A 25,887-nucleotide genomic window follows, 5' to 3' on the forward strand; every position below is an offset into this window, starting at 1 on the left:
TGGAGGAACGGGTTCTCCACCACACCACCGTCCTCCATCGGATCGGATCCGCGATGGATCAAGTGATGGAGAGAATGGACCGATGGGAGAGGAGTGGTCTCCTCTCTCCACCTTCGGCACCCACGGTTCCGGACTCCCCATCTCCCGACTCCAGCACCCTCCGTCTGACGCTACCGAGGGCTTATGATGGAGCGGCGGCGGGTTGCCAGGGGTTTCTGCTTCAGCTGGAGCTATACCTGGCCACCATCAGACCCACTCCCTCAGGAGCAGAGAGGTGAGTGTCCTCATCTCCTGCCTCACGGGTCGTGCTCTGGAGTGGGCGAACGCAGTCTGGAATGGCCCAGACTCAGCGGGAGCACTACACAGAGTTTTCCTGCCGCTTCCGTGCCGTGTTTGATCACCCTCTAGACGGCCGAGCGGTGGGAGAACGACTATTTCATCTCAGGCAGGAGAAGAGGAGCGCCCAGGCTAACGCGCTGGAGTTCCGGACCTTGGCAGCCGGATCTGGGTGGAACGACAGGGCCCTTATGGACCACTACAGGTGTAGTCTCCGAGAGGACGTCCGCCGGGAGTTAGCGTGTCGGGACACCACTCTGTCACTGGATCAGCTGATCGACATGTCCATTCGACTGGATAATCTGCTGGCTGCCCGCGGGCGTTCAGAGAGGGTTCTGTGCGTTCCACCACCCAGCCCCTCCGCTCCCATTCCCATGGAGTTGGGAGGGGCTACGCCGAGGGGTACCGGAGGAGGTGGCCTTCCCTGCACCAACTGTGGTCGGAGAGGGCACACGTCTGATCGGTGCTGGGGGGGTCCGTCTGGGAGTAGAGATGGCAGGCGGAACGCTTCTCGGTCACCCCAGGTGAGTCAGCATCAAACTCACCCAGAACCCCTTGTTGGCCATATGTTTGTCTTAATCTCTTTCCTTCATTTTTCCCTCTTCCCAGCATAGGGCGCTAGTCGATTCAGGCGCAGCTGGGAACTTTATGGATCGCGGACTCGCCCTTAAGTTAGGGGTTCCGCTGGTGCCGATAGATTCTCCTTTCCCCGTGCACTCCCTAGATAGCCGGCCATTAGGGTCAGGGATGGTCGGGAGACCACGGTCCCACTGGACATGGTGACGCAGGGGAATCATAGGGAGCGTATCAGTTTTTTTATTATTGATTCGCCTGCGTTTCCAGTGGTACTGGGGACTCCTGGCTGGCCCGGCACAATCCTAAAATTTCGTGGAGACAGGGGGTTCTCCAGGGGTGGTCAGAGGAGTGTTCTGGAAGGTGTTTGGGAGTTTCCATCGGTGCCACGTAGGTGGAGAGTCCAGACCAGGGTTCCACGGTGTGCATTCCCCCCGAGTATGCCGATTTGGCAATCGCTTTCAGTAAAGTGAAAGCGACTAAATTACCACCTTATCGACCGGGGAAGGGATTGTACGATAGATCTCCAGGTGGACGCTGCGCTTCCCAAGAGTCACGTGTACCCGTTGTCCCAGGAGGAAACGTTGGCAATGGAGACATATGTCACGGAGTCGCTGGGACAGGGGTACATTCGGCCCTCCATTTCACCCGTCTCCTCGAGTTTCTTTTTTGTGAGGAAAAAGGAGGGAGGTTTGCGTCCGTGTATCGATTATAGAGGTCTAAACGCCATCACAGTGGGGTATAGTTACCCTCTACCTCTCATCGCTACGGCGGTGGAATCATTCCACGGAGCGCAGTTCTTCACAAAACTGGATCTCAGGAGCGCGTATAGTCTGGTGCGTATTCGGAAGGGAGACGAGTGGAAAACCGCATTTAGTACTACATCCGGCCACTATGAGTACCTCGTCATGCCGTATGGGTTAAAGAATGCTCCAGCCGTTTTCCAATCCTTTGTAGACGAGATTCTCAGGGACCTGTGCGGGCAGGGAGTGGTTGTTTATATCGATGACATTCTGATCTACTCGGCCACTTACACCGCGCATGTGTCTCTGGTGCGCAAGGTGCTTGGTAGACTGCTGGAGCATGACCTATACGTCAAGGCTGAGAAATGCGTGTTCTCTAAACGAGCCGTCTCTTTTCTGGGATATCGCATTTCCACCTCGGGGGTGGTGATGGAGGGTGACCGCATTAGGGCCGTGCGTAATTGGCCGACTCAACCACGGTAAAGGAGGTGCAGCGGTTTTGGGTTTTGCCAACTACTACCGGAGGTTTATCCGGGGTTTTGGCCAGATAGCGGCTCCCATTACCTCACTGCTGAAGGGGGGCCCGGTGCGGTTGCAGTGGTCAGCAGAGGCGGACAGAGCATTCAACAAGTTGAAGGCGCTGTTCACTGATGCGCCCGTGTTGGCGCATCCGGACCCCTCTCTAGCATTCATAGTGGAGGTGGACGCGTCCGAGGCTGGGGTGGGTGCCGTGCTATCACAGCGCTCGGGTACGCCACCAAAACTCCGCCCCTGCGCTTTCTTCTCAAGGAAGCTCAGCCCAGCGGAGCGTAACTATGATGTGGGGGACCGGGAGTTGCTAGCGGTGGTTAGAGCTCTGAAGGTGTGGAGACACTGGCTTGAGGGGGCTAAGCACCCTTTTCTCATCTGGACCGACCACCAGAATCTGGAGTATATTCGGGCAGCTAGGAGACTTAACCCACGTCAGGCAAGGTGGGCCATGTTCTTCACCCGGTTCCGGTTTACTTTGTCTTATAGACCGGGCTCCCAGAACGTGAAGGCTGACGCACTGTCCCGCCTTTATGACACCGAGGATGGGTCCACCGAACCTACTCCCATCCTTCCCGCCTCAAAGCTGGTAGCCCCAGTGGTATGGGAGGTGGACTCGGACATCGAGCGGGCGTTACGGGCTGAACCCGCGCCTCCTCAGTGTCCAGCGGGCGAAGGTACGTGCCGCTTGGTGTTCGGGACAAACTGATTCGGTGGGCTCACGTCCTACCCTCCTCGGGTCACCCTGGGGTGACGAGGACAGTGGGGAGCCTTCAGGGGAGGTATTGGTGGCCTACGTTGGTTAAGGACGTTAAGGGTTATGTCTCCTCTTGCTCAGTGTGCGCTCAGAGTAAGGCTCCTAGGCACCTTCCTAGAGGGAAGCTACAACCCCTCCCCGTTCCACAGCGGCCATGGTCACATCTGTCCATAGATTTCCTGACCGATCTCCCGCTGTCTCAGGGGAACACCGCGGTTCTAGTGATTGTGGATCGGTTTTCTAAGTCCTGCCGTCTCCTCCCGTTGCCCGGTATCCCTACAGCCCTGCAGACTGCGGAGGCATTATTTACCCATGTCTTTCGGCACTACGGGGTGCCGGAGGACATCGTTTCTGATCGGGGCCCCCAATTCACGTCTCGGGTATGGAGAGTGTTCATGGAACGCTTGGGGGTCTCTGTCAGCCTGACCTCCGGTTATCACCCCGAGAGTAATGGGCAGGTGGAGAGAATGAATTAGGAGGTGGGTAGGTTTCTGCGGTCGTATTGCCAGGATCGGCCAGGGGAGTGGGCACGATACATTCCTTGGGCTGAAATGGCTCAGAACTCACTACGCCACTCCTCTACTAACGTGTCCCCTTTTCAGTGTGTGTTGGGGTACCAGCCGGTCCTGGCACCATGGCATCCGAGCCAGACCGAGGCTCCTGCGGTGGAGGAATGGGTACAGCGCTCCAAGGAGACCTGGAGGGCCGTCCAGGAATCTCTACGACAAGCGAGTGGACGGCAGAAGAGGAGTGCTGACCGCCACCGCAGTGAGGCCCCGTGTTTGTACCGGGGGACAGGGTCTGGCTCTCGACCCGAAACCTACCTCTCCGCTTGCCCTGCCGGAAGCTGGGTCCGCAGTGTGTAGGGCCCTTTAAAGTCCTGAGGAGAATAAACGAGGTGTGTTATCGATTACAACTCCTTCCTATTATCGTATTAACCCCTCGTTTCATGTGTCTCTCCTCAGGCCGGTGGTAGCTGGTCCCCTGCAGGACAGTGAGGTACCGGAGGTCCCTCCCCCCTCTGGACATCGAGGGACCCCGGCGTACACGATCCGGGCCATTCTGGACTCAAGACGCCGGGTGAGGGGCCTGCAGTACCTCGTGGACTGGGAGGGGTACGGTCCGGAGGAGAGGTGCTGGGTACCGGTGAGGGACATCTTGGACCCATCCATGTTGAGGGATTTCCATCGCCTCCATCAGCATCGCCCTGCACCTCGTCCTCCGGGGCGACCTCGAGGCCGGTGTCGGCGCGCTGCGGGAGCCGCGCGTCAGAGGGGGGGTACTGTCACGAGTCCGACCGAGGGTGTTTCCCCTTCCCGTGCGGGTGGCGCTCGGCGGTCGTCATCACCGGCCTATTAGCTGCCACTGATTGTTTTTCCTCCCCCTCCTTGTATGTTTAGTGGTAGCACCTGTTCATGGTTTAATTAGTTTGTCTTTATTAGACAGCCGGCCCGCCTGGTTGTTGTGCGGGATTATTTCATTGTAAACCTTCGGCTCTGTTGTAAGAGGTACGTGCTTAGTTGTGATTTTTTCAATTGTACTTTTTCCCCTGTGTTTGGGAACATTATGTTTGTGAGCACCCTGTGTTGCGTTGGTGCTAGTAAAAGACGCACAGCATTGAACTCTGTCTCCTGCATTTGACTCCACACCCACGACACCCGGAGCATTACACATCCTGCAGTAGCTGGCCCACATCCATTTAACTGTCATCCTGCAGTAGCTGGCCCACATACATTGACAGTTTCAATTGTTCTGCCTTATTATTATTCGACCATGCTGGTCATTTATGAACATTTTAACATCTTGGCCATGTTCTGTTATAATCTCCACCCAGCACAGCCAGAAGAGGACTGGCCACCCCACATATGCTCTCTCTAATTCTCTCTCTCTCTCTCTCTCTCGGAGGACCTGAGCCCTAGGACCATGCCCCAGGACTACCTGACATGATGACTCCTTGCTGTCCCTAGTCCACCTGACCGTGCTGCTGCTCCAGTTTCAACTGTTCTGCCTTATTATTATTCGACCATGCTGGTCATTTATGAACATTTGAACATCTTGGCCATGTTCTGTTATAATCTCCACCCGGCACAGCCAGAAGAGGACTGGCCACCCCACATAGCCTGGTTCCTCTCTAGGTTTCTTCCTAGGTTTTGGCCTTTCTAGGGAGTTTTTCCTAGCCACCGTGCTTCTACACCTGCATTGCTTGCTGTTTGGGGTTTTAGGCTGGGTTTCTGTACAGCACTTTGAGATATCAGCTGATGTACGAAGGCCTATATAAATACATTTGATTTGATTTGAACAGGAAGGAAACATGACAACAAATGTATCAAATATTTGTTTAGTTCTTTTATAAAATCACTTTACAAAATGTTGATGTTTCTATTGGAATCTTAATCTCTATAGAAATGATGTCTGTAAATGACCAGGGTGGAGGAAGAGAACAGGCAGGAAGGAAAGTGTCTGTGAATTAGCCTGGTCTCAGATCAGTTTGTGCTGCGCTACAATGATCATAACAGGAGTTGGCAAGACACTACAAACAGATCTGGGACCAAGACTGTGATTGAACCGACAGAGGCTCCGTCATGTTCCTACGAAACACAGGCAGGAATCTGTCTGTTACAGATCAGATGGAGTCACGTTCAGTGTTTAGACGACAAGGTCACCTAAACACCAGCTACTGTACCAGTCAGTGTTACTGGGGACACAGAGAGATCTTTACTAAAATGGGAACTCCTCTGTTAAAGGCAACAATACAATCATTCTGAAGTGGCTTTTCTTTAAAAGGCACATTCATTTCATCCTAGAACAGCAACAGGGGAATCAGAGGCTTGCATCCCAAATGGCACCCGATTCCCTTTATAGTGCACTACCTTTGACCAGGGCCCATAGGGAATAGGGCCCATAGGGAATAGGGCCCCTAGGGAATAGGGCCCATAGGGAATAGGGTACCATTTGAACAGGGCCCATAGGGAATAGGCTACCATTTGAACAGGGCCCATAGGGAATAGGGCCCATAGGGAATAGGGTACCATTTGAACAGGGCCCATCGGGAATAGGCTACCATTTGAACAGGGCCCATAGGGAATAGGGCCCACAGGGAATAGTGTGCCATTTGAACAGGGCCCATAGGGAATAGGGCCCACAGGGAATAGTGTGCCATTTGAACAGGGCCCATAGGGAATAGGGCACATAGGGAATAGGGTACCATTTGATCAGGGCCCATAGGGAATAGGGGGCCAGTTGACCAGGGCCCATAGGGAGTAGGGTGACATTTGGGACACATCCCAGAATGAGAACAGGATCAGAGAGAGATTAGATTTCAGCTCAAACACATATTGCACCATGAGAATTAACACAGTCACACTACACAGTCACACAACACAGTCACACCTCACACAGTCACACTACACAGTCACACAACACAGTCACACCTCACACAGTCACACTACACAGTCACACCACACAGTCACACCATACAGTCACACTACACAGTCACACCACACAGTCACACTACACAGTCACACCACACACAGTCACACTACAGTCACACCACACAGTCACACTACAGTCACACCATATACAATCACACTACACAGTCACACTACAGTCACACTACAGTCACACCACACACAGTCACACTACACAGTCACACCATATACAATCACACTACACAGTCACACCACACACAGTCACACTACAGTCACACCACACAGTCACACTACAGTCACACCACACACAATCACACTACACAGTCACACCACACAGTGTCACACTACAGTCACACTACACAGTCACACCACACAGTCACACCACACAGTCACACCACACAGTGTCACACTACACAGTCACACCACACAGTCACACTAGTCACACCACACAGTCACACTAGTCACACCACACAGTTCTCATCTAGTCACACAGCCCTCACCTACAGTCACACAGCCCTCACCTACAGTCACACAGCCCTCACCTACAGTCACACAGCCCTCACCTACAGTCACACAGCCCTCACCTACAGTCACACAGCTCTCACCTACAGTCACACAGCTTCACCTACAGTCACACAGCCCTCACCATACAGTCACACAGCCCTCACCTAGTCACACAGCCCTCACCTACAGTCACACAGCCCTCACCTACAGTCACACAGCTTCACCTAGTCACACAGCCCTCACCTACAGTCACACAGCCCTCACCTACAGTCACACAGTCCTCACCTAGTCACACACCATACAGTCACACAGCCCTCACCTAGTCACACAGCCCTCACATACAGTCACACAGCCCTCACCTACAGTCACACAGCTTACCCTAGTCACACAGCCCTCACCTACAGTCACACAGCCCTCACCTACAGTCACACAGCCCTCACCTAGTCACACAGCCCTCACCTACAGTCACACAGCCCTCACCTAGTCACACACCATACAGTCACACAGCCCTCACCTACAGTCACACAGCCCTCACCTACAGTCACACAGCCCTCACCTAGTCACACAGCCCTCACATACAGTCACACAGCCCTCACATACAGTCACACAGCCCTCACCTACAGTCACACAGCCCTCACCTCCAGTCACACAGCCCTCACATACAGTCACACAGCCCTCACATACAGTCACACAGCCCTCACATACAGTCACACAGCCCTCACCTACAGTCACACAGCCCTCACCTACAGTCACACAGCCCTCACCTACAGTCACACAGCACTCACCTACAGTCACATAGCCCTCACCTACAGTCACACAGCCCTCACCTACAGTCACACAGCCCTCACCTACAGTCACATAGCCCTCACATACAGTCACACAGCCCTCACCTACAGTCACACAGCCCTCACCTACAGTCACACAGCCCTCACATACAGTCACACAGCCCTCACATACAGTCACACAGCCCTCACCTACAGTCACACAGCCCTCACCTAGTCACACAGCCCTCACCATACAGTCACACAGCCCTCACCTACAGTCACACAGCCCTCACCTACAGTCACACAGCCCTCACCATACAGTCACACAGCCCTCACATACAGTCACACAGCCCTCACCTACAGTCACACAGCCCTCACATAGTCACACAGCCCTCACCATACAGTCACACAGCCCTCACCTACAGTCACACAGCCCTCACCTACAGTCACACAGCCCTCACCATACAGTCACACAGCCCTCACCTACAGTCACAGCCCTCACCATACAGTCACACAGCCCTCACCCTCAATGGAAGGGGGGACTTTTATCTTATCAAAACAAGGGAACAGGGATGTGAAATCATTGAACATTAAAACATTGAACTGTTGGCACGATAATATACATGTCACATTAATAATGAATCTATAAAGATGTACACCGCTCCCTCAGATCAAGTAAAGACTAGCCATGTCCCTGCTAGCATGCTAGCAGATACCCATAGACTTCCATTCATTGCGCTAATGCTAATTAGCATTGGCTCACGGAACTACCTCTTAACTTCCTTCATACTGGACACAGAGACATAAAGATGGAATCTACGAGTTCATCTGACTCTGGGTCAGTAGATAGAGGACCTCATCTGACTCTGGGTCAGTAGATAAAGGGCTTCATCTGACTGGATCAGTAGATAAAGGGCTTCATCTGACTCTGGATCAGTTGGTAAAGGGCCTCATCTGACTCTGGGTCAGTCGATAAAGGGCCTCATCTGACTCTGGGTCAGTAGATAAAGGACCTCATCTGAATCTGGGTCAGTAGATAAAGGGCCTCATCTGACTCTGGGTCAGTAGATAAAGGGCTTCATCTGACTCTGGGTCAGTAGATAAAGGACCTCATCTGACTCTGGGTCAGTAGATAAAGGGCTTCATCTGACTCTGGGTCAGTAGATAAAGGGCCTCATCTGACTCTGGGTCAGTAGATAAAGGACCTCATCTGACTCTGGGTCAGTAGATAAAGGGCTTCATCTGACTCTGGGTCAGCAGATAAAGGACGTCATCTGACTCTGGGTCAGTAGATGCCAAAACCCCCTTTAGTGTCCTTTTAACTCTAAAGATGATGAATGTGTGTCAACTCAAATCAATCGGATCATGTTAATGTGAATGAGAGTTGAAGATGGACAAAGAAGAGAGTCTTTATTGATGACTGTGGGTGTTAGTCTTGATAGTGGGTTCGATTCCTGGGACCACCCAGAAGTAAAAATTTTGTTTCTTTGCATAAACAGTTGTGTTAGATAGTATATATTGTTATTATAGTGGGGGCTGACTAGGTGAGGGCTGTGTGATTATAGTGGTTCACCAGGTCTTGTGAGGGGAAGAACGTGGAACGTGGAACCCCCAGACGTCCATGTTGTCATTTGTGCATGAACTAGTTTTCTGTCTGTGTACAGCTCCTACCAAAATACAGCCTGGGTTGTCACGGTTACCACTGTTGGCACCAGCAACAGCGTACAAGGATGGAGAGTGTGGGTGGAAGACGCGTGGCGTCCTGGCTCCACAGCGCCCTGTCCTCTCCTCTCGTTTCTTCCCCTGTTCCTCCCTTCTCTCTGGGAGGGTCAATCGTGGCGTCCTGGCTCCACAGTGCCCTGTCCTCTCCTCTCGTTTCTTCCCCTGTTCCTCTCTTCTCTCTGGGAGGGACGTGGCGTCCTGGCTCCACAGTGCCCTGTCCTCTCCTCTCGTTTCTTCCCCTGTTCCTCCCTTCTCTCTAGGAGGGTCAACCCTGGGAGGGTCCTGGCTCCACAGCGCCCTGTCATCTCCTCTCGTTTCTTCCCTGTTCCTCCCTTCTCTCTGGGAGGGTCGTGGCGTCCTGGCTCCACAGCGCCCTGTCCTCTCCTCTCGTTTCTTCCCCTGTTCCTCCCTTCTCTCTGGGAGGGTCTACCGTGGCGTCCTGGCTCCACAGTGCCCTGTCCTCTCCTCTCGTTTCTTCCCCTGTTCCTCCCTTCTCTCTGGGAGTGTCGTGGCGTCCTGGCTCCACAGCGCCCTGTCCTCTCCTCTCGTTTCTTCCCTGTTCCTCCCTTCTCTCTGGGAGGGTCGTGGCGTCCTGGCTCCACAGCGCCCTGTCCTCTCCTCTCGTTTCTTCTCCTGTTCCTCCCTTCTCTCTGGGAGGGTCTCTGTGTGTCTCCCATCCCTCTACTCTCCTGTCCTTCAAGGGGGCAGCAGGGGTCTCAGGCTGGTTATAGTCTCTCTATGTCCTTGTATTTCTTTCTCAGTATGGACACCTGGTCTTTAAACAACACCGGGTCTAGACGCATATTAGAGTGCACCAGGGGCATGCTGCCAAACCAGCTGGCAAATTTATTCATGCAGCTCTGTCGCTGGGCAAAGTGGTCTGGGTCGGCCCACCGAGACGCTCTAGAGGTCTGTAGGGAGAGAGAGAGAGAGAGAGAGGGGGAGAGAGAGAGAGAGGGGGGAGAGAGAGACAGAGAGAGAGAGAGAGACAGAGAGAGAGAGAGAGAGAGAGAGATTAGTACTGATGGATTCATAATGTTACCAATTAAAGTTGATGGTTTTACTGTAGTTATTGGTTTGTTTATTTGTTTCAGGCCAGAAACCAAATCTATTTACGCAACAATAAGAAACATCAATAACAACGCAGGTGGAACCTGTGGCGTCTGTTGAAGTCATCAGGAACATTAAAGGAAATAAAAAATAACATTAAAAAGCCACGGCACTTCCTGTGCACTTCCTGTGCGCTTCCTGTGCACTTACTGAGAAATGGGAAATAAATAAAGAATGATCTTTATCACCATTTTCCCCTACAGATATGGTACAGAAGCCAGGGACTCAAAGCCAGAGTTGTTCCTGAGAAGGCTCAAATTCAATGTTAATAAATTAAATGTTATTGTACCCTGCATCTGAAAAGTTAGTTGGATGTGTTTGTGTAAACTCCTCTATGCTCTTGTCACGCCCTGACCATAGAGAGCCTGTTATTCTCTATGTTGGTTAGGTCGGGGTGTGACTAGGCTGGGTCATCTAGGTAATTATATATCTATTTTGGCCTGGTATGATTCCGCAATCAGAGGCAGCTGTTTATATCGTTGTCTCTGATTGGTGATCATATTTAGGCAGCCATTTCCCCTTTGTGCTTTGTGGGATCTTGTCTAGGTATTGTTGCCTGTGAGCACTACTCCCTGAGCTTCACGTTTCGTTTGGTCGCTTTGTTTTTTGTTTTTGTTATGAGTTCTCTCTTCCTAATAAAAAGGATGAAAACATACCAAAATGTTGAAAATGGATGAAAATAAACTGTTCGCTGCTCTGGCCCCCCAATGGTGGAACAAACTCCCTCACGACGCCAGGACAGCGGAGTCAATCACCACCTTCCGGAGACACCTGAAACCCCACCTCTTTAAGGAATACCTAGGATAGGATAAAGTAATCCTTCTCACCCATCCCCCCCCCCCCCTTAAAAGACCTAGATGCACTATTGTAAAGTGGCTGTTCCACTGGATGTCATAAGGTGAAAGCACCAATTTGTAAGTCGCTCTGGATAAGAGCGTCTGCTAAATGACTTAAATGTAAATGTAAACGTACCACGCTACTCCTTTATGACGACCGTGACACAGCTCTATAGTAATATCTCCTGTTGTACCTAAGCAGACCAAACGGGAAAGACCAGAAAGACCTCACCTGCACCATCATAGTCTCCTTGTACTGTTTCTTCTGGGTGACCTTGATGGGCGGCAGCTTGGTGACGGCTGACACCAGAAAGTTCATCAGGATGTCTTCACAGTTAGACAGCTGGTCCACCAGGTCCCTCAGACTAGCCGGCAGGTAACTGGTATACAGGTAGTGGTAATATCTACAGGTAAAGACAGGTAGTGGTAATATCTACAGGTAGTGGTAATATCTACAGGTAAAGACAGGTAGTGGTAATATCTACAGGTAGTGGTAATATCTACAGGTAAAGACAGGTAGTGGTAATATCTACAGGTAAAGACAGGTAGTGGTAATATCTACAGGTAGTGGTAATATCTACAGGTAAAGACAGGTAGTGGTAATATCTACAGGTAAAGACAGGTAGTGGTAATATCTCCAGGTAAAGACAGGTAGTGGTAATATCTACAGGTAAAGACAGGTAGTGGTAATATCTACAGGTAGTGGTAATATCTACAGGTAGTGGTAATATCTACAGGTAAAGACAGGTAGTGGTAATCTCTACAGGTCGTGGTAATATCTACAGGTAAAGACAGGTAGTGGTAATATCTACAGGTAGTGGTAATATCTACAGGTAAAGACAGGTAGTGGTAATATCTACAGGTAGTGGTAATATCTCCAGGTAGTGGTAATATCTACAGGTAAAGACAGGTAGTGGTAATATCTACAGGTAAAGACAGGTAGTGGTAATCTCTACAGGTCGTGGTAATATCTACAGGTAAAGACAGGTAGTGGTAATATCTACAGGTAGTGGTAATATCTACAGGTAGTGGTAATATCTACAGGTAAAGACAGGTAGTGGTAATATCTACAGGTAAAGACAGGTAGTGGTAATCTCTACAGGTCGTGGTAATATCTACAGGTAAAGACAGGTAGTGGTAATATCTCCAGGTAAAGACAGGTAGTGGTAATATCTACAGGTAAAGACAGGTAGTGGTAATATCTCCAGGTAATGGTAATATCTACAGGTAGTGGTAATATCTACAGGTAGTGGTAATATCTCCAGGTAAAGACAGGTAGTGGTAATATCTACAGGTAGTGGTAATATCTACAGGTAAAGACAGGTAGTGGTAATATCTCCAGGTAATGGTAATATCTACAGGTAGTGGTAATATCTACAGGTAGTGGTAATATCTCCAGGTAAAGACAGGTAGTGGTAATATCTACAGGTAGTGGTAATATCTACAGGTAAAGACAGGTAGTGGTAATATCTACAGGTAGTGGTAATATCTACAGGTAGTGGTAATATCTACAGGTAAAGACAGGTAGTGGTAATATCTACAGGTAAAGACAGGTAGTGGTAATATCTACAGGTAGTGGTAATATCTACAGGTAAAGACAGGTAGTGGTAATATCTACAGGTAAAGACAGGTAGTGGTAATATCTCCAGGTAGTGGTAATATCTACAGGTAAAGACAGGTAGTGGTAATATCTACAGGTAAAGACAGGTAGTGGTAATATCTACAGGTAAAGACAGGTAGTGGTAATATCTACAGGTAGTGGTAATATCTCCAGGTAAAGACAGGTAGTGGTAATATCTACAGGTAGTGGTAATATCTACAGGTAGTGGTCATATCTCCAGGTAAAGACAGGTAGTGGTAATATCTACAGGTAAAGACAGGTAGTGGTAATATCTCCAGGTAAAGACAGGTAGTGGTAATATCTACAGGTAAAGACAGGTAGTGGTAATATCTACAGGTAGTGGTAATATCTACAGGTAAAGACAGGTAGAGGTAATATCTACAGGTAGTGGTAATATCTACAGGTAGTGGTAATATCTACAGGTAGTGGTAATATCTCCAGGTAGTGGTAATATCTCCAGGTAGTGGTAATATCTCCAGGTAAAGACAGGTAGTGGTAATGTCTAGAGGACAGGTAACATTAGTTGGGAGTCAGAGTTCATTCAGCTCCCCTATAGCTGTTTTGATATGAAACAGTGAAAGCTGAGGGCTCAACGGTATCCCGATCCTACTCCTGGAGAGCTAACTACCCTCCTGCCCCGTTTTGTTTCAGCCCTAATTTAACAAACCAGATTCTTCTCACCTGTGATATATAGCAGCTCCTGTCAGGACCATAGAGTAGTCGTTGGTCCACTTGGAGGTGTAACCCCACCTCTCCTTGTTGCTGTCCCAGAAATGACTCCTGGCCGGGTATCCCACAATCCTCTCGGGGAAACTCTGCCACACCGTGAAAGCAAAGTCCACCTGCAAAAACGGGAGAGAGAGTGGTTTAACATTGAGCACCTATAGCTCGTAATACAACTACAGTACATGATTGTACTGCTCAGCTCATCTGTTGTGACAGTGCATCCAGCATATATAGATGAAGTTGACTGTTTTTTCATAGCTTTGCCCATGTCATTTATATAAAATGGTGAACACCGGGCTATCTGCATTGTGTCTCACCCACCAACCCCTCTTTTTACGCTGCTGCTACTCTCTGTTTATCATATATGCATAGTCACTTTAACCATATCTACATGTACATACTACCTCAATCAGCCTGACTAACCACACTGTCTGTATGTAGCCTCACTACTTATATAGCCTGTCTTTTTACTATTGTTTCTATTTCTTTACCTACCTATTGTTCACCTAATACCTTTTTTGCACTATTGGTTAGAGCCTGTAAGTAAGTATTTCACTGTAAGTGCTACACCTGTTGTATTCAGCGCACGTGACAAGTAAACTTTGTTTTGAGAACTGGGCCTAAAATAGAACCCTGTGGTACCCCCTTTAGTTTACATACGGTAATAAACTACTGGCAGTATCTCACCTCAGTAGTAGAGAGAACTGGGCCTAAAATAGAACCCTGTGGTACCCCCTTTAGTTTACATACGGTAATAAACTCCTGGCAGTAACTCCCCTCAGTAGTAGAGAGAACTGGGTCTAAAATAGAACCCTGTGGTACCCCCTTTAGTTTACATACGGTAATAAACTACTGGCAGTAACTCACCTCAGTAGTAGAGAGAACTGGGTCTAAAATAGAACCCTGTGGTACCCCCTTTAGTTTACATACGGTAATAAACTCCTGGCAGTAACTCACCTCAGTAGTAGAGAGAACTGGGCCTAAAATAGAACCCTGTGGTACCCCCTTTAGTTTACATACGGTAATAAACTCCTGGCAGTAACTCCCCTCAGTAGTAGAGAGAACTGGGTCTAAAATAGAACCCTGTGGTACCCCCTTTAGTTTACATACGGTAATAAACTACTGGCAGTAACTCACCTCAGTAGTAGAGAGAACTGGGCCTAAAATAGAACCCTGTGGTACCCCCTTTAGTTTACATACGGTAATAAACTACTGGCAGTAACTCACCTCAGTAGTAGAGAGAACTGGGCCTAAAATAGAACCCTGTGGTACCCCCTTTAGTTTACATACGGTAATAAACTCCTGGCAGTAACTCACCTCAGTAGTAGAGAGAACTGGGCCTAAAATAGAACCCTGTGGTACCCCCTTTAGTTTACATACGGTAATAAACTCCTGGCAGTAACTCACCTCAGTAGTAGAGAGAACTGGGCCTAAAATAGAACCCTGTGGTACCCCCTTTAGTTTACATACGGTAATAAACTCCTGGCAGTAACTCACCTCAGTAGTAGAGAGAACTGGGCCTAAAATAGAACCCTGTGGTACCCCTTTAGTTTACATACGGTAATAAACTCCTGGCAGTAACTCACCTCAGTAGTAGAGAGAACTGGGTCTAAAATAGAACCCTGTGGTACCCCTTTAGTTTACATACGGTAATAAACTCCTGGCAGTAACTCACCTCAGTAGTAGAGAGAACTGGGTCTAAAATAGAACCCTGTGGTACCCCCTTTAGTTTACATACGGTAATAAACTCCTGGCAGTAACTCACCTCAGTAGTAGAGAGAACTGGGCCTAAAATAGAACCCTGTGGTACCCCCTTTAGTTTACATACGGTAATAAACTCCTGGCAGTAACTCACCTCAGTAGTAGAGAGAACTGGGCCTAAAATAGAACCCTGTGGTACCCCCTTTAGTTTACATACGGTAATAAACTCCTGGCAGTAGCTCACCTCAGTAGTAGCGAGAACTGGGCCTAAAATAGAACCCTGTGGTACCCCCTTTAGTTTACATACGGTAATAAACTCCTGGCAGTAACTCACCTCAGTAGTAGAGAGAACTGGGCCTAAAATAGAACCCTGTGGTACCCCCTTTAGTTTACATACGGTAATAAACTCCTGGCAGTAACTCACCTCAGTAGTAGAGAGAACTGTATCCTCGTCCAGACTCAGAACGGCGTCTGTTGGTATTGTGTCATAGGGCAGGAAGCGACTGCTCATCACCTGAAGACACAGCAACAAACAGTAGGGCTCGTCACTGCAACAACAATCAATACAAGTACCTAGATATCTGAGAACAATCAATACAAGTCACTAGATATCTTGGAACAATCAATAAGGGTCACTAGATATCTTGGAACAATCAATAAGGGTCACTAGATATCTCAGAACAATCGATACAAGTCACTAGATATCTGAGCACAATCGATACAAGTCACTAGATATCTGAGCACAATCGATACAAGTCACTAGATATCTGAGCACAATCAATACAAGTCACTAGATATCTTGGAACAATCAATAAGGGTCACTAGATATCTCAGAACAATCGATACAAGTCACTAGATATCTTGGAACAATCAATAAGGGTCACTAGATATCTGAGCACAATCAATACAAGTCACTAGATATCTTGGAACAATCAATAAGGGTCACTAGATATCTCAGAACAATCGATACAAGTCACTAGATATCTGAGAACAATCGATACAAGTCACTAGATATCTGAGAACAATCAATACAAGTCACTAGATATCTGAGAACAATCAATACAAGTCACTAGATATCTGAGTACAATCAATACAAGTACCTAGATATCTGAGTACAATCAATACAAGTCACTAGATATCTGAGCACAATCAATACAAGTCACTAGATATCTGAGAACAATCAATACAAGTCACTAGATATCTTGGAACAATCAATACAAGTCACAAGATATCTTGGAACAATCAATAAGGGTCACTAGATATCTGAGTACAATCAATACAGGACAGGTACTGAGGACTCACCTTGCTCTCTCACCCTACCTGACACCCTAGACCCACTCCAATTTGCTTACCGCCCAAATAGGTCCACAGACGATGCAATCTCAACCACACTGCACACTGCCCTAACCCACCTGGACAAGAGGAATACCTATGTGAGAATGCTGTTCATCGACTACAGCTCGGCATTCAACACCATAGTACCCTCCAAGCTCGTCATCAAGCTCGAGACCCTGGGTCTCGACCCCGCCCTGTGCAACTGGGTTCTGGACTTCCTGACGGGCCGCCCCCAGGTGGTGAGGGTAGGCAACAACATCTCCTCCCCGCTGATCCTCAACACGGGGGCCCCACAAGGGTGCGTTCTGAGCCCTCTCCTGTAATCCCTGTTCACCCACGACTGCGTGGCCATGCACGCCTCCAACTCAATCATCAAGTTTGCGGACGACACAACAGTGGTAGGCTTGATTACCAACAACGACGAGACGGCCTACAGGGAGGAGGTGAGGGCCCTCGGAGTGTGGTGTCAGGAAAATAACCTCACACTCAACGTCAACAAAACTAAGGAGATGATTGTGGACTTCAGGAAACAGCAGAGGGAACACCCCCCTATCCACATCGATGGATCAATAGTGGAGAGGGTAGCAAGTTTTAAGTTCCTCGGCATACACATCACAGACAAACTGAATTGGTCCACTCACACTGACAGCGTCGTGAAGAAGGCGCAGCAGCGCCTCTTCAACCTCAGGAGGCTGAAGAAATTCGGCTTGTCACCAAAAGCACTCACAAACTTCTACAGATGCACAATCGAGAGCATCCTGGCGGGCTGTATCACCGCCTGGTACGGCAACTGCTCCGCCCTCAACCGTAAGGCTCTCCAGAGGGTAGTGAGGTCTGCACAACGCATCACCGGGGGCAAACTACCTGCCCTCCAGGACACCTACACCACCCGATGTTACAGGAAGGCCATAAAGATCATCAAGGACATCAACCACCCGAACCACTGCCTGTTCACCCCGCTATCATCCAGAAGGCGAGGTCAGTACAGGTGCATCAAAGCTGGGACCGAGAGACTGAAAAACAGCTTCTATCTCAAGGCCATCAGACTGTTAAACAGCCACCACTAACATTGAGTGGCTGCTGCCAACACACTGTCATTGACCCAACTCCAGCCACTTTAATAATGGGAATTGATGGGAAATGATGTAAATATATCACTAGCCACTTTAAACAATGCTACCTTATATAATGTTACTTACCCTACATTATTCATCTCATATGCATATGTATATACTGTACTCTAGATCATCGACTGCATTCTTATGTCACTAGCCACTTTAACTATGCCACTTTGTTTACTTTGTCTACATACTCATCTCATATGTATATACTGTACTCGATACCATCTACTGTATGCTGCTCTGTACCATCACTCATTCATATATCCTGTGTATAAGACAGTAGTTTTGGAATTGTTAGTTAGATTACTTGTTGGTTATCACTGCATTGTCGGAACTAGAAGCACAAGCATTTCGCTACACTCGCATTAACATCTGCTAACCATGTGTATGTGACAAATAAAATTTGATTTGATTTGATTTGATCTATGACCAGGACAGGTACTGAGGACTCACCTTGCTCTCTCTATCTATGACCAGGACAGGTACGGCGGTGGCAGGCCAGCGGTGTTTGGCCGGGAGGGGCTTGTCACAGTTCCATAGGACGATCACCTGGAAAAATATTACATACATTTAAACATGAAATGACGTTTTCTTTCGGATGGATTATATCACAACCAAAAGCTACTACATTTAATCCTAGTAACATTTCCCTGTTTTAGGTCAGTTAGGATCACCAATTTATTTATTTTTTAAATGTGAAATGTCAGAATAATAATAGTAGAGAGAATGATTTATTTCAGCTTTTATTTCTTTCATCACATTCCCAGTGGGTCAGAAGTGTACATACACTCAATTAGTATTTGGTAGCATTGCCTTTAAATTGTTTAACATGGGTCAAATGTTTCGGGTAGCCTTCCACAAACTTCTCACAATAAGTTGGATGAATTTTGGCCCATTCCTCCTGACAGAGCTGGTGTAACTGAGTCAGGTTTGTAGGCCTCCTTGCTCGCACACGCTTTTTCAGATCTGCCCACAAATTTTCTATAGGATTGAGGTCAGGGCTTTGTGATGGCCACTCCAATACCTTGACTTTGTTGTCCTTAAGCCATTTTGCCACAACTTTGGAAGTATGCTTGGGGTCATTGTGCATTTGGAAGACCCACTTGCGACCAAGCTTTAACTTCCTGACTGATGTCTTGAGATGTTGCTTCAATATATCCACATTTTCCTCCCTCATGATGCCATCTATTTTGTGATGCGCACCAGTCCCTCCTTCAGCAAATCCCCCCACAACATGATGCTGCCACCCCCGTGCTTCACGGTTGGGATGGTGTTCTTCAACTTGCAAGCCTCCCCCTTTTCCCTCCAAACATATCGATGGTCATTATGGCCAAACAGTTCTACTTTTGTTTCATCAGACATTTCTCTACAAAGTACGATCTTTGTCCCCATGTGCAGTTGCAAACCGTAGTCTGGCTTTTTTATGGTGGTTTTGGAGCAGTGGCTTCTTCCTTGCTGAGCGGTCTTTCAGGTTATGTCGATATCGGACTCATTTTACTGTGGATAAAAGTACTTTTGTATCTGTTTCCTCCAGCATCTTCACAAGGTCCTTTGCTGTTGTTCTGGGATTGATTTGCACTTTTCGCACCAAAGTACGTTCATCTCTAGGAGACAGAACGCATCTCCTTCCTGAGCGGGATGAAGGCTGTGTGGTTCCATGGTGTTTATACTTGCTTACTATTGTTTGTACAGATGAACATGGTACCTTCAAGTGTTTGGAAATTGCTCCCAAGGATGAACCAGACTTGTGGAGGTCTACAATTTTTGTTCTGAGGTCTTGGCTGATTTATTTTGATTTTTCCCATGATGTCAAGCAAAGAGGCACTGAGTTTGAAGATAGGCCTTGAAATACATCTACAGGTACACCTCCAATTGACTCAAATGATGTCAATTAGCCTATCAGAAGCTTCTAAAGCCATGACATCATTTTCTGGAGTTTTCCAAGCTGTTTAAAGGCAACTTAGTGTATGTAAACTTCTGACCCACTGGAATTGTGACACCGTGAATTATAAGTGAAATAATATGTCTGTAAACAATTGTTGGGAAAATTGCTTGTGTCATGCACAAAGTAGATGTCCTAACCGACTTGCCAAAACTATAGTTTGTTAATTAACAAGAAATTTGTGGAGTGGTTGAACAACGAGTTTTAATGACTCCAACCTAAGTGTATGTAAACTTCCGACTTCAACTGTATTTGAATTATGATAACCTGATATAAAATAACACATTCACGTAACATTGATAAAGGTGCAGGTTTTCCTACTTACAGAGCATGTAGAGGTCTGTAGTTTTTATCATAGGTGCTTTGTAAGTAGGAAAACCTGCAAAATCGGGCAGTGTATCAAATACTTGTTCTCCCCACTGTATATGGGTGACAACATGACATGTGCAACACAGACATATAATTATACATCTAAACTCAAAATAACAAGGTTCTTGTTGCAGAAGGAGTTATATTTCTGGGTTCATTCTATCAATGCCAACCACTTACAGCATGGCGCTATCAATGCCAACCACGTACAGCATGGCGCTAGCTGTTACCTAGACAAAAGTACTGAGACTTGGCCGGCCTGCCACCAGAGGAGCCAAAAATCTACTTTCTACAAGGTTAGGTTGCTGAGTGATTTCTGGGTTCATTCTTATGACTCACGATGAGCACATATGGGCATGTGGTGCTGGGAGTGACCTGGGAACAGTGTTGAGATGTGAATTAGTTAGTCTAGCTGGACACAGTGTTGAGATGTGAGTTAGTCTACCTGGACACAGTGTTGAGGTGTGAGTTAGTTAGTCTACCTGGACACAGTGTTGAGATGTGAGTTAGTTAGTCTACCTGGACACAGTGTAGAGGTGTGAGTTAGTTAGTCTACCTGGACACAGTGTTGAGATGTGAGTTAGTTAGTCTACCTGGACACAGTGTTGAGATGTGAGTTAGTTAGTCTACCTGGACACAGTGTAGAGATGTGAGTTAGTTAGTCTACCTGGACACAGTGTTGAGATGTGAGTTAGTTAGTCTACCTGGACACAGTGTTGAGATGTGAGTTAGTTAGTCTACCTGGACACAGTGTTGAGATGTGAGTTAGTTAGTCTACCTGGACACAGTGTTGAGATGTGAGTTAGTTAGTCTACCTGGACACAGTGTTGAGATGTGAGTTAGTTAGTCTACCTGGACACAGTGTTGAGATGTGAGTTAGTTAATCTACCTGGACACAGTGTTGAGATGTGAGTTAGTTAGTCTACCTGGACACAGTGTTGAGATGTGAGTTAGTTAGTCTACCTGGACACAGTGTAGAGGTGTGAGTTAGTCTACCTGGACACAGTGTTGAGATGTGAGTTAGTTAGTCTACCTGGACACAGTGTTGAGATGTGAGTTAGTTAATCTACCTGGACACAGTGTTGAGATGTGAGTTAGTTAGTCTACCTGGACACAGTGTAGAGGTGTGAGTTAGTTAGTCTACCTGGACACAGTGTTGAGATGTGAGTTAGTCTACCTGGACACAGTGTAGAGGTGTGAGTTAGTCTACCTGGACACAGTGTAGAGGTGTGAGTTAGTCTACCTGGACACAGTGTTGAGGTGTGAGTTAGTCTACCTGGACACAGTGTAGAGGTGTGAGTTAGTTAGTCTACCTGGACACAGTGTTGAGATGTGAGTTAGTTAGTCTACCTGGACACAGTGTTGAGATGTGAGTTAGTTAGTCTACCTGGACACAGTGTAGAGGTGTGAGTCAGTTAGTCTACCTGGACACAGTGTTGAGATGTGAGTTAATCTACCTGGACACAGTGTTGAGATGTGAGTTAGTTAGTCTACCTGGACACAGTGTTGAGGTGTGAGTTAGTTAGTCTACCTGGACACAGTGTTGAGATGTGAGTTAGTTAGTCTACCTGGACACAGTGTAGAGGTGTGAGTTAGTTAGTCTACCTGGACACAGTGTTGAGATGTGAGTTAGTTAGTCTACCTGGACACAGTGTTGAGATGTGAGTTAGTTAGTCTACCTGGACACAGTGTAGAGATGTGAGTTAGTTAGTCTACCTGGACACAGTGTTGAGATGTGAGTTAGTTAGTCTACCTGGACACAGTGTTGAGATGTGAGTTAGTTAGTCTACCTGGACACAGTGTTGAGATGTGAGTTAGTTAGTCTACCTGGACACAGTGTTGAGATGTGAGTTAGTTAATCTACCTGGACACAGTGTTGAGATGTGAGTTAGTTAGTCTACCTGGACACAGTGTTGAGATGTGAGATAGTTAGTCTACCTGGACACAGTGTAGAGGTGTGAGTTAGTCTACCTGGACACAGTGTTGAGATGTGAGTTAGTTAGTCTACCTGGACACAGTGTTGAGATGTGAGTTAGTTAATCTACCTGGACACAGTGTTGAGATGTGAGTTAGTTAGTCTACCTGGACACAGTGTAGAGGTGTGAGTTAGTTAGTCTACCTGGACACAGTGTTGAGATGTGAGTTAGTCTACCTGGACACAGTGTAGAGGTGTGAGTTAGTCTACCTGGACACAGTGTAGAGGTGTGAGTTAGTCTACCTGGACACAGTGTTGAGGTGTGAGTTAGTCTACCTGGACACAGTGTAGAGGTGTGAGTTAGTTAGTCTACCTGGACACAGTGTTGAGATGTGAGTTAGTTAGTCTACCTGGACACAGTGTTGAGATGTGAGTTAGTTAGTCTACCTGGACACAGTGTAGAGGTGTGAGTCAGTTAGTCTACCTGGACACAGTGTTGAGATGTGAGTTAATCTACCTGGACACAGTGTTGAGATGTGAGTTAGTTAGTCTACCTGGACACAGTGTTGAGGTGTGAGTTAGTTAGTCTACCTGGACACAGTGTTGAGATGTGAGTTAGTTAGTCTACCTGGACACAGTGTTGAGATGTGAGTTAGTTAGTCTACCTGGACACAGTGTTGAGGTGTGAGTTAGTTAGTCTACCTGGACACAGTGTTGAGATGTGAGTTAGTTAATCTACCTGGACACAGTGTTGAGATGTGAGTTAGTTAGTCTACCTGGACACAGTGTTGAGGTGTGAGTTAGTCTACCTGGACACAGTGTTGAGATGTGAGTTAGTTAGTCTACCTGGACACAGTGCTGAGATGTGAGTTAGTTAGTCTACCTGGACACAGTGTTGAGATGTGAGTTAGTTAGTCTACCTGGACACAGTGTAGAGGTGTGAGTCAGTTAGTCTACCTGGACACAGTGTTGAGGTGTGAGTTAGTCTACCTGGACACAGTGTAGAGGTGTGAGTTAGTTAGTCTACCTGGACACAGTGTTGAGATGTGAGTTAGTTAGTCTACCTGGACACAGTGCTGAGATGTGAGTTAGTTAATCTACCTGGACACAGTGTTGAGATGTGAGTTAGTCTACCTGGACACAGTGTAGAGGTGTGAGTTAGTTAATCTACCTGGACACAGTGCTGAGATGTGAGTTAGTTAGTCTACCTGGACACAATGTTGAGATGTGAGTTAGTTAGTCTACCTGGACACAGTGTTGAGATGTGAGTTAGTTAGTCTACCTGGACACAGTGCTGAGATGTGAGTTAGTTAATCTACCTGGACACAGTGCTGAGATGTGAGTTAGTTAGTCTACCTGAACACAGTGTTGAGATGTGAGTTAGTCTACCTGGACACAGTGTTGAGATGTGAGTTAGTTAGTCTACCTGGACACAGTGTTGAGGTGTGAGTTAGTCTACCTGGACACAGTGTAGAGGTGTGAGTTAGTCTACCTGGACACAGTGTTGAGGTGTGAGTTAGTCTACCTGGACACAGTGTAGAGGTGTGAGTTAGTTAGTCTACCTGGACACAGTGTAGAGGTGTGAGTCAGTTAGTCTACCTGGACACAGTGTAGAGGTGTGAGTTAGTCTACCTGGACACAGTGTTGAGGTGTGAGTTAGTCTACCTGGACACAGTGTAGAGGTGTGAGTTAGTTAGTCTACCTGGACACAGTGTAGAGGTGTGAGTCAGTTAGTCTACCTGGACACAGTGTAGAGGTGTGAGTTAGTTAGTCTACCTGGACACAGTGTTGAGATGTGAGTTAGTTAGTCTACCTGGACACAGTGTAGAGGTGTGAGTTAGTTAGTCTACCTGGACACAGTGTTGAGATGTGAGTTAGTTAGTCTACCTGGACACAGTGCTGAGATGTGAGTTAGTTAATCTACCTGGACACAGTGCTGAGATGTGAGTTAGTTAGTCTACCTGGACACAGTGTTGAGATGTGAGTTAGTCTACCTGGACACAGTGTTGAGATGTGAGTTAGTTAGTCTACCTGGACACAGTGTTGAGGTGTGAGTTAGTCTACCTGGACACAGTGTAGAGGTGTGAGTTAGTCTACCTGGACACAGTGTTGAGGTGTGAGTTAGTCTACCTGGACACAGTGTAGAGGTGTGAGTTAGTTAGTCTACCTGGACACAGTGTAGAGGTGTGAGTCAGTTAGTCTACCTGGACACAGTGTAGAGGTGTGAGTTAGTTAGTCTACCTGGACACAGTGTTGAGATGTGAGTTAGTTAGTCTACCTGGACACAGTGTAGAGGTGTGAGTTAGTTAGTCTACCTGGACACAGTGTTGAGGTGTGAGTTAGTTAGTCTACCTGGACACAGTGTTGAGATGTGAGTTAGTTAGTCTACCTGGACACAGTGTTGAGATGTGAGTTAGTTAGTCTACCTGGACACAGTGCTGAGATGTGAGTTAGTCTACCTGGACACAGTGTAGAGGTGTGAGTTAGTTAGTCTACCTGGACACAGTGTTGAGATGTGAGTTAGTCTACCTGGACACAGTGCTGAGATGTGAGTTAGTCTACCTGGACACAGTGCTGAGATGTGAGTTAGTTAGTCTACCTGGACACAGTGTTGAGATGTGAGTTAGTTAGTCTACCTGGACACAGTGTTGAGATGTGAGTTAATCTACCTGGACACAGTGCTGAGATGTGAGTTAGTTAGTCTACCTGGACACAGTGTTGAGATGTGAGTTAGTTAGTCTACCTGGACACAGTGTTGAGATGTGAGTTAGTCTACCTGGACACAGTGTTGAGATGTGAGTTAGTTAGTCTACCTGGACACAGTGTTGAGATGTGAGTTAGTTAGTCTACCTGGACACAGTGTTGAGATGTGAGTTAGTTAGTCTACCTGGACACAGTGCTGAGATGTGAGTTAGTCTACCTGGACACAGTGTTGAGATGTGAGTTAGTTAGTCTACCTGGACACAGTGTTGAGATGTGAGTTAGTTAGTCTACCTGGACACAGTGTTGAGATGTGAGTTAGTTAGTCTACCTGGACACAGTGTTGAGATGTGAGTTAGTTAGTCTACCTGGACACAGTGCTGAGATGTGAGTTAGTCTACCTGGACACAGTGTTGAGGTGTGAGTTAGTCTACCTGGACACAGTGTTGAGATGTGAGTTAGTTAATCTACCTGGACACAGTGTTGAGATGTGAGTTAGTTAGTCTACCTGGACACAGTGTTGAGATGTGAGTTAGTTAGTCTACCTGGACACAGTGTTGAGATGTGAGTTAGTTAGTCTACCTGGACACAGTGTTGAGGTGTGAGTTAGTCTACCTGGGCACAGTGTTGAGATGTGAGTTAGTCTACCTGGACACAGTGTTGAGATGTGAGTTAGTCTACCTGGACACAGTGTTGAGGTGTGAGTTAGTTAATCTACCTGGACACAGTGTTGAGATGTGAGTTAATCTACCTGGACACAGTGTTGAGATGTGAGTTAATTAGTCTACCTGGACACAGTGTTGAGATGTGAGTTAGTTAGTCTACCTGGGCACAGTGTTGAGATGTGAGTTAGTTAATCTACCTGGACACAGTGTTGAGATGTGAGTTAGTTAGTCTACCTGGACACAGTGTTGAGATGTGAGTTAGTTAGTCTACCCGGACACAGTGTTGAGATGTGAGTTAGTTAGTCTACCTGGACACAGTGTTGAGATGTGAGTTAGTTAGTCTACCTGGACACAGTGCTGAGATGTGAGTTAGTCTACCTGGACACAGTGTTGAGATGTGAGTTAGTCTACCTGGACACAGTGTTGAGATGTGAGTTAGTTAGTCTACCTGGACACAGTGTTGAGATGTGAGTTAGTTAATCTACCTGGAC

The 25,887-nt window shown here is 47.4% G+C and overlaps 1 protein-coding gene across 1 annotated transcript in view; it reads right to left on the reverse strand.

Annotated features, from left to right (window-relative positions):
* Positions 1-5,261: 5,261 nt before the first annotated feature.
* LOC115119512 (exostosin-1a-like) overlaps positions 5,262-25,887 on the reverse strand; it is a 37,213-nt gene continuing 16,587 nt past the window's right edge. Inside the window, exons 6-12 of the mRNA XM_065027044.1 lie at positions 18,259-18,354; positions 15,774-15,863; positions 13,604-13,764; positions 11,534-11,705; positions 7,970-10,266; positions 7,466-7,864; positions 5,262-7,425 (exon numbers count right to left, since the gene is read on the reverse strand). Of these exons, the coding sequence (XP_064883116.1) occupies positions 10,081-10,266; positions 11,534-11,705; positions 13,604-13,764; positions 15,774-15,863; positions 18,259-18,354 (705 nt within the window). The 3' untranslated portion in view covers positions 5,262-7,425; positions 7,466-7,864; positions 7,970-10,080. The remainder of the gene's footprint in view (positions 7,426-7,465; positions 7,865-7,969; positions 10,267-11,533; positions 11,706-13,603; positions 13,765-15,773; positions 15,864-18,258; positions 18,355-25,887) is intronic.

This window comes from Oncorhynchus nerka, linkage group LG14 (genome assembly GCF_034236695.1).
Source record: "Oncorhynchus nerka isolate Pitt River linkage group LG14, Oner_Uvic_2.0, whole genome shotgun sequence".
In the NCBI taxonomy this organism is placed as follows: Eukaryota; Metazoa; Chordata; class Actinopteri; order Salmoniformes; family Salmonidae; genus Oncorhynchus; species Oncorhynchus nerka.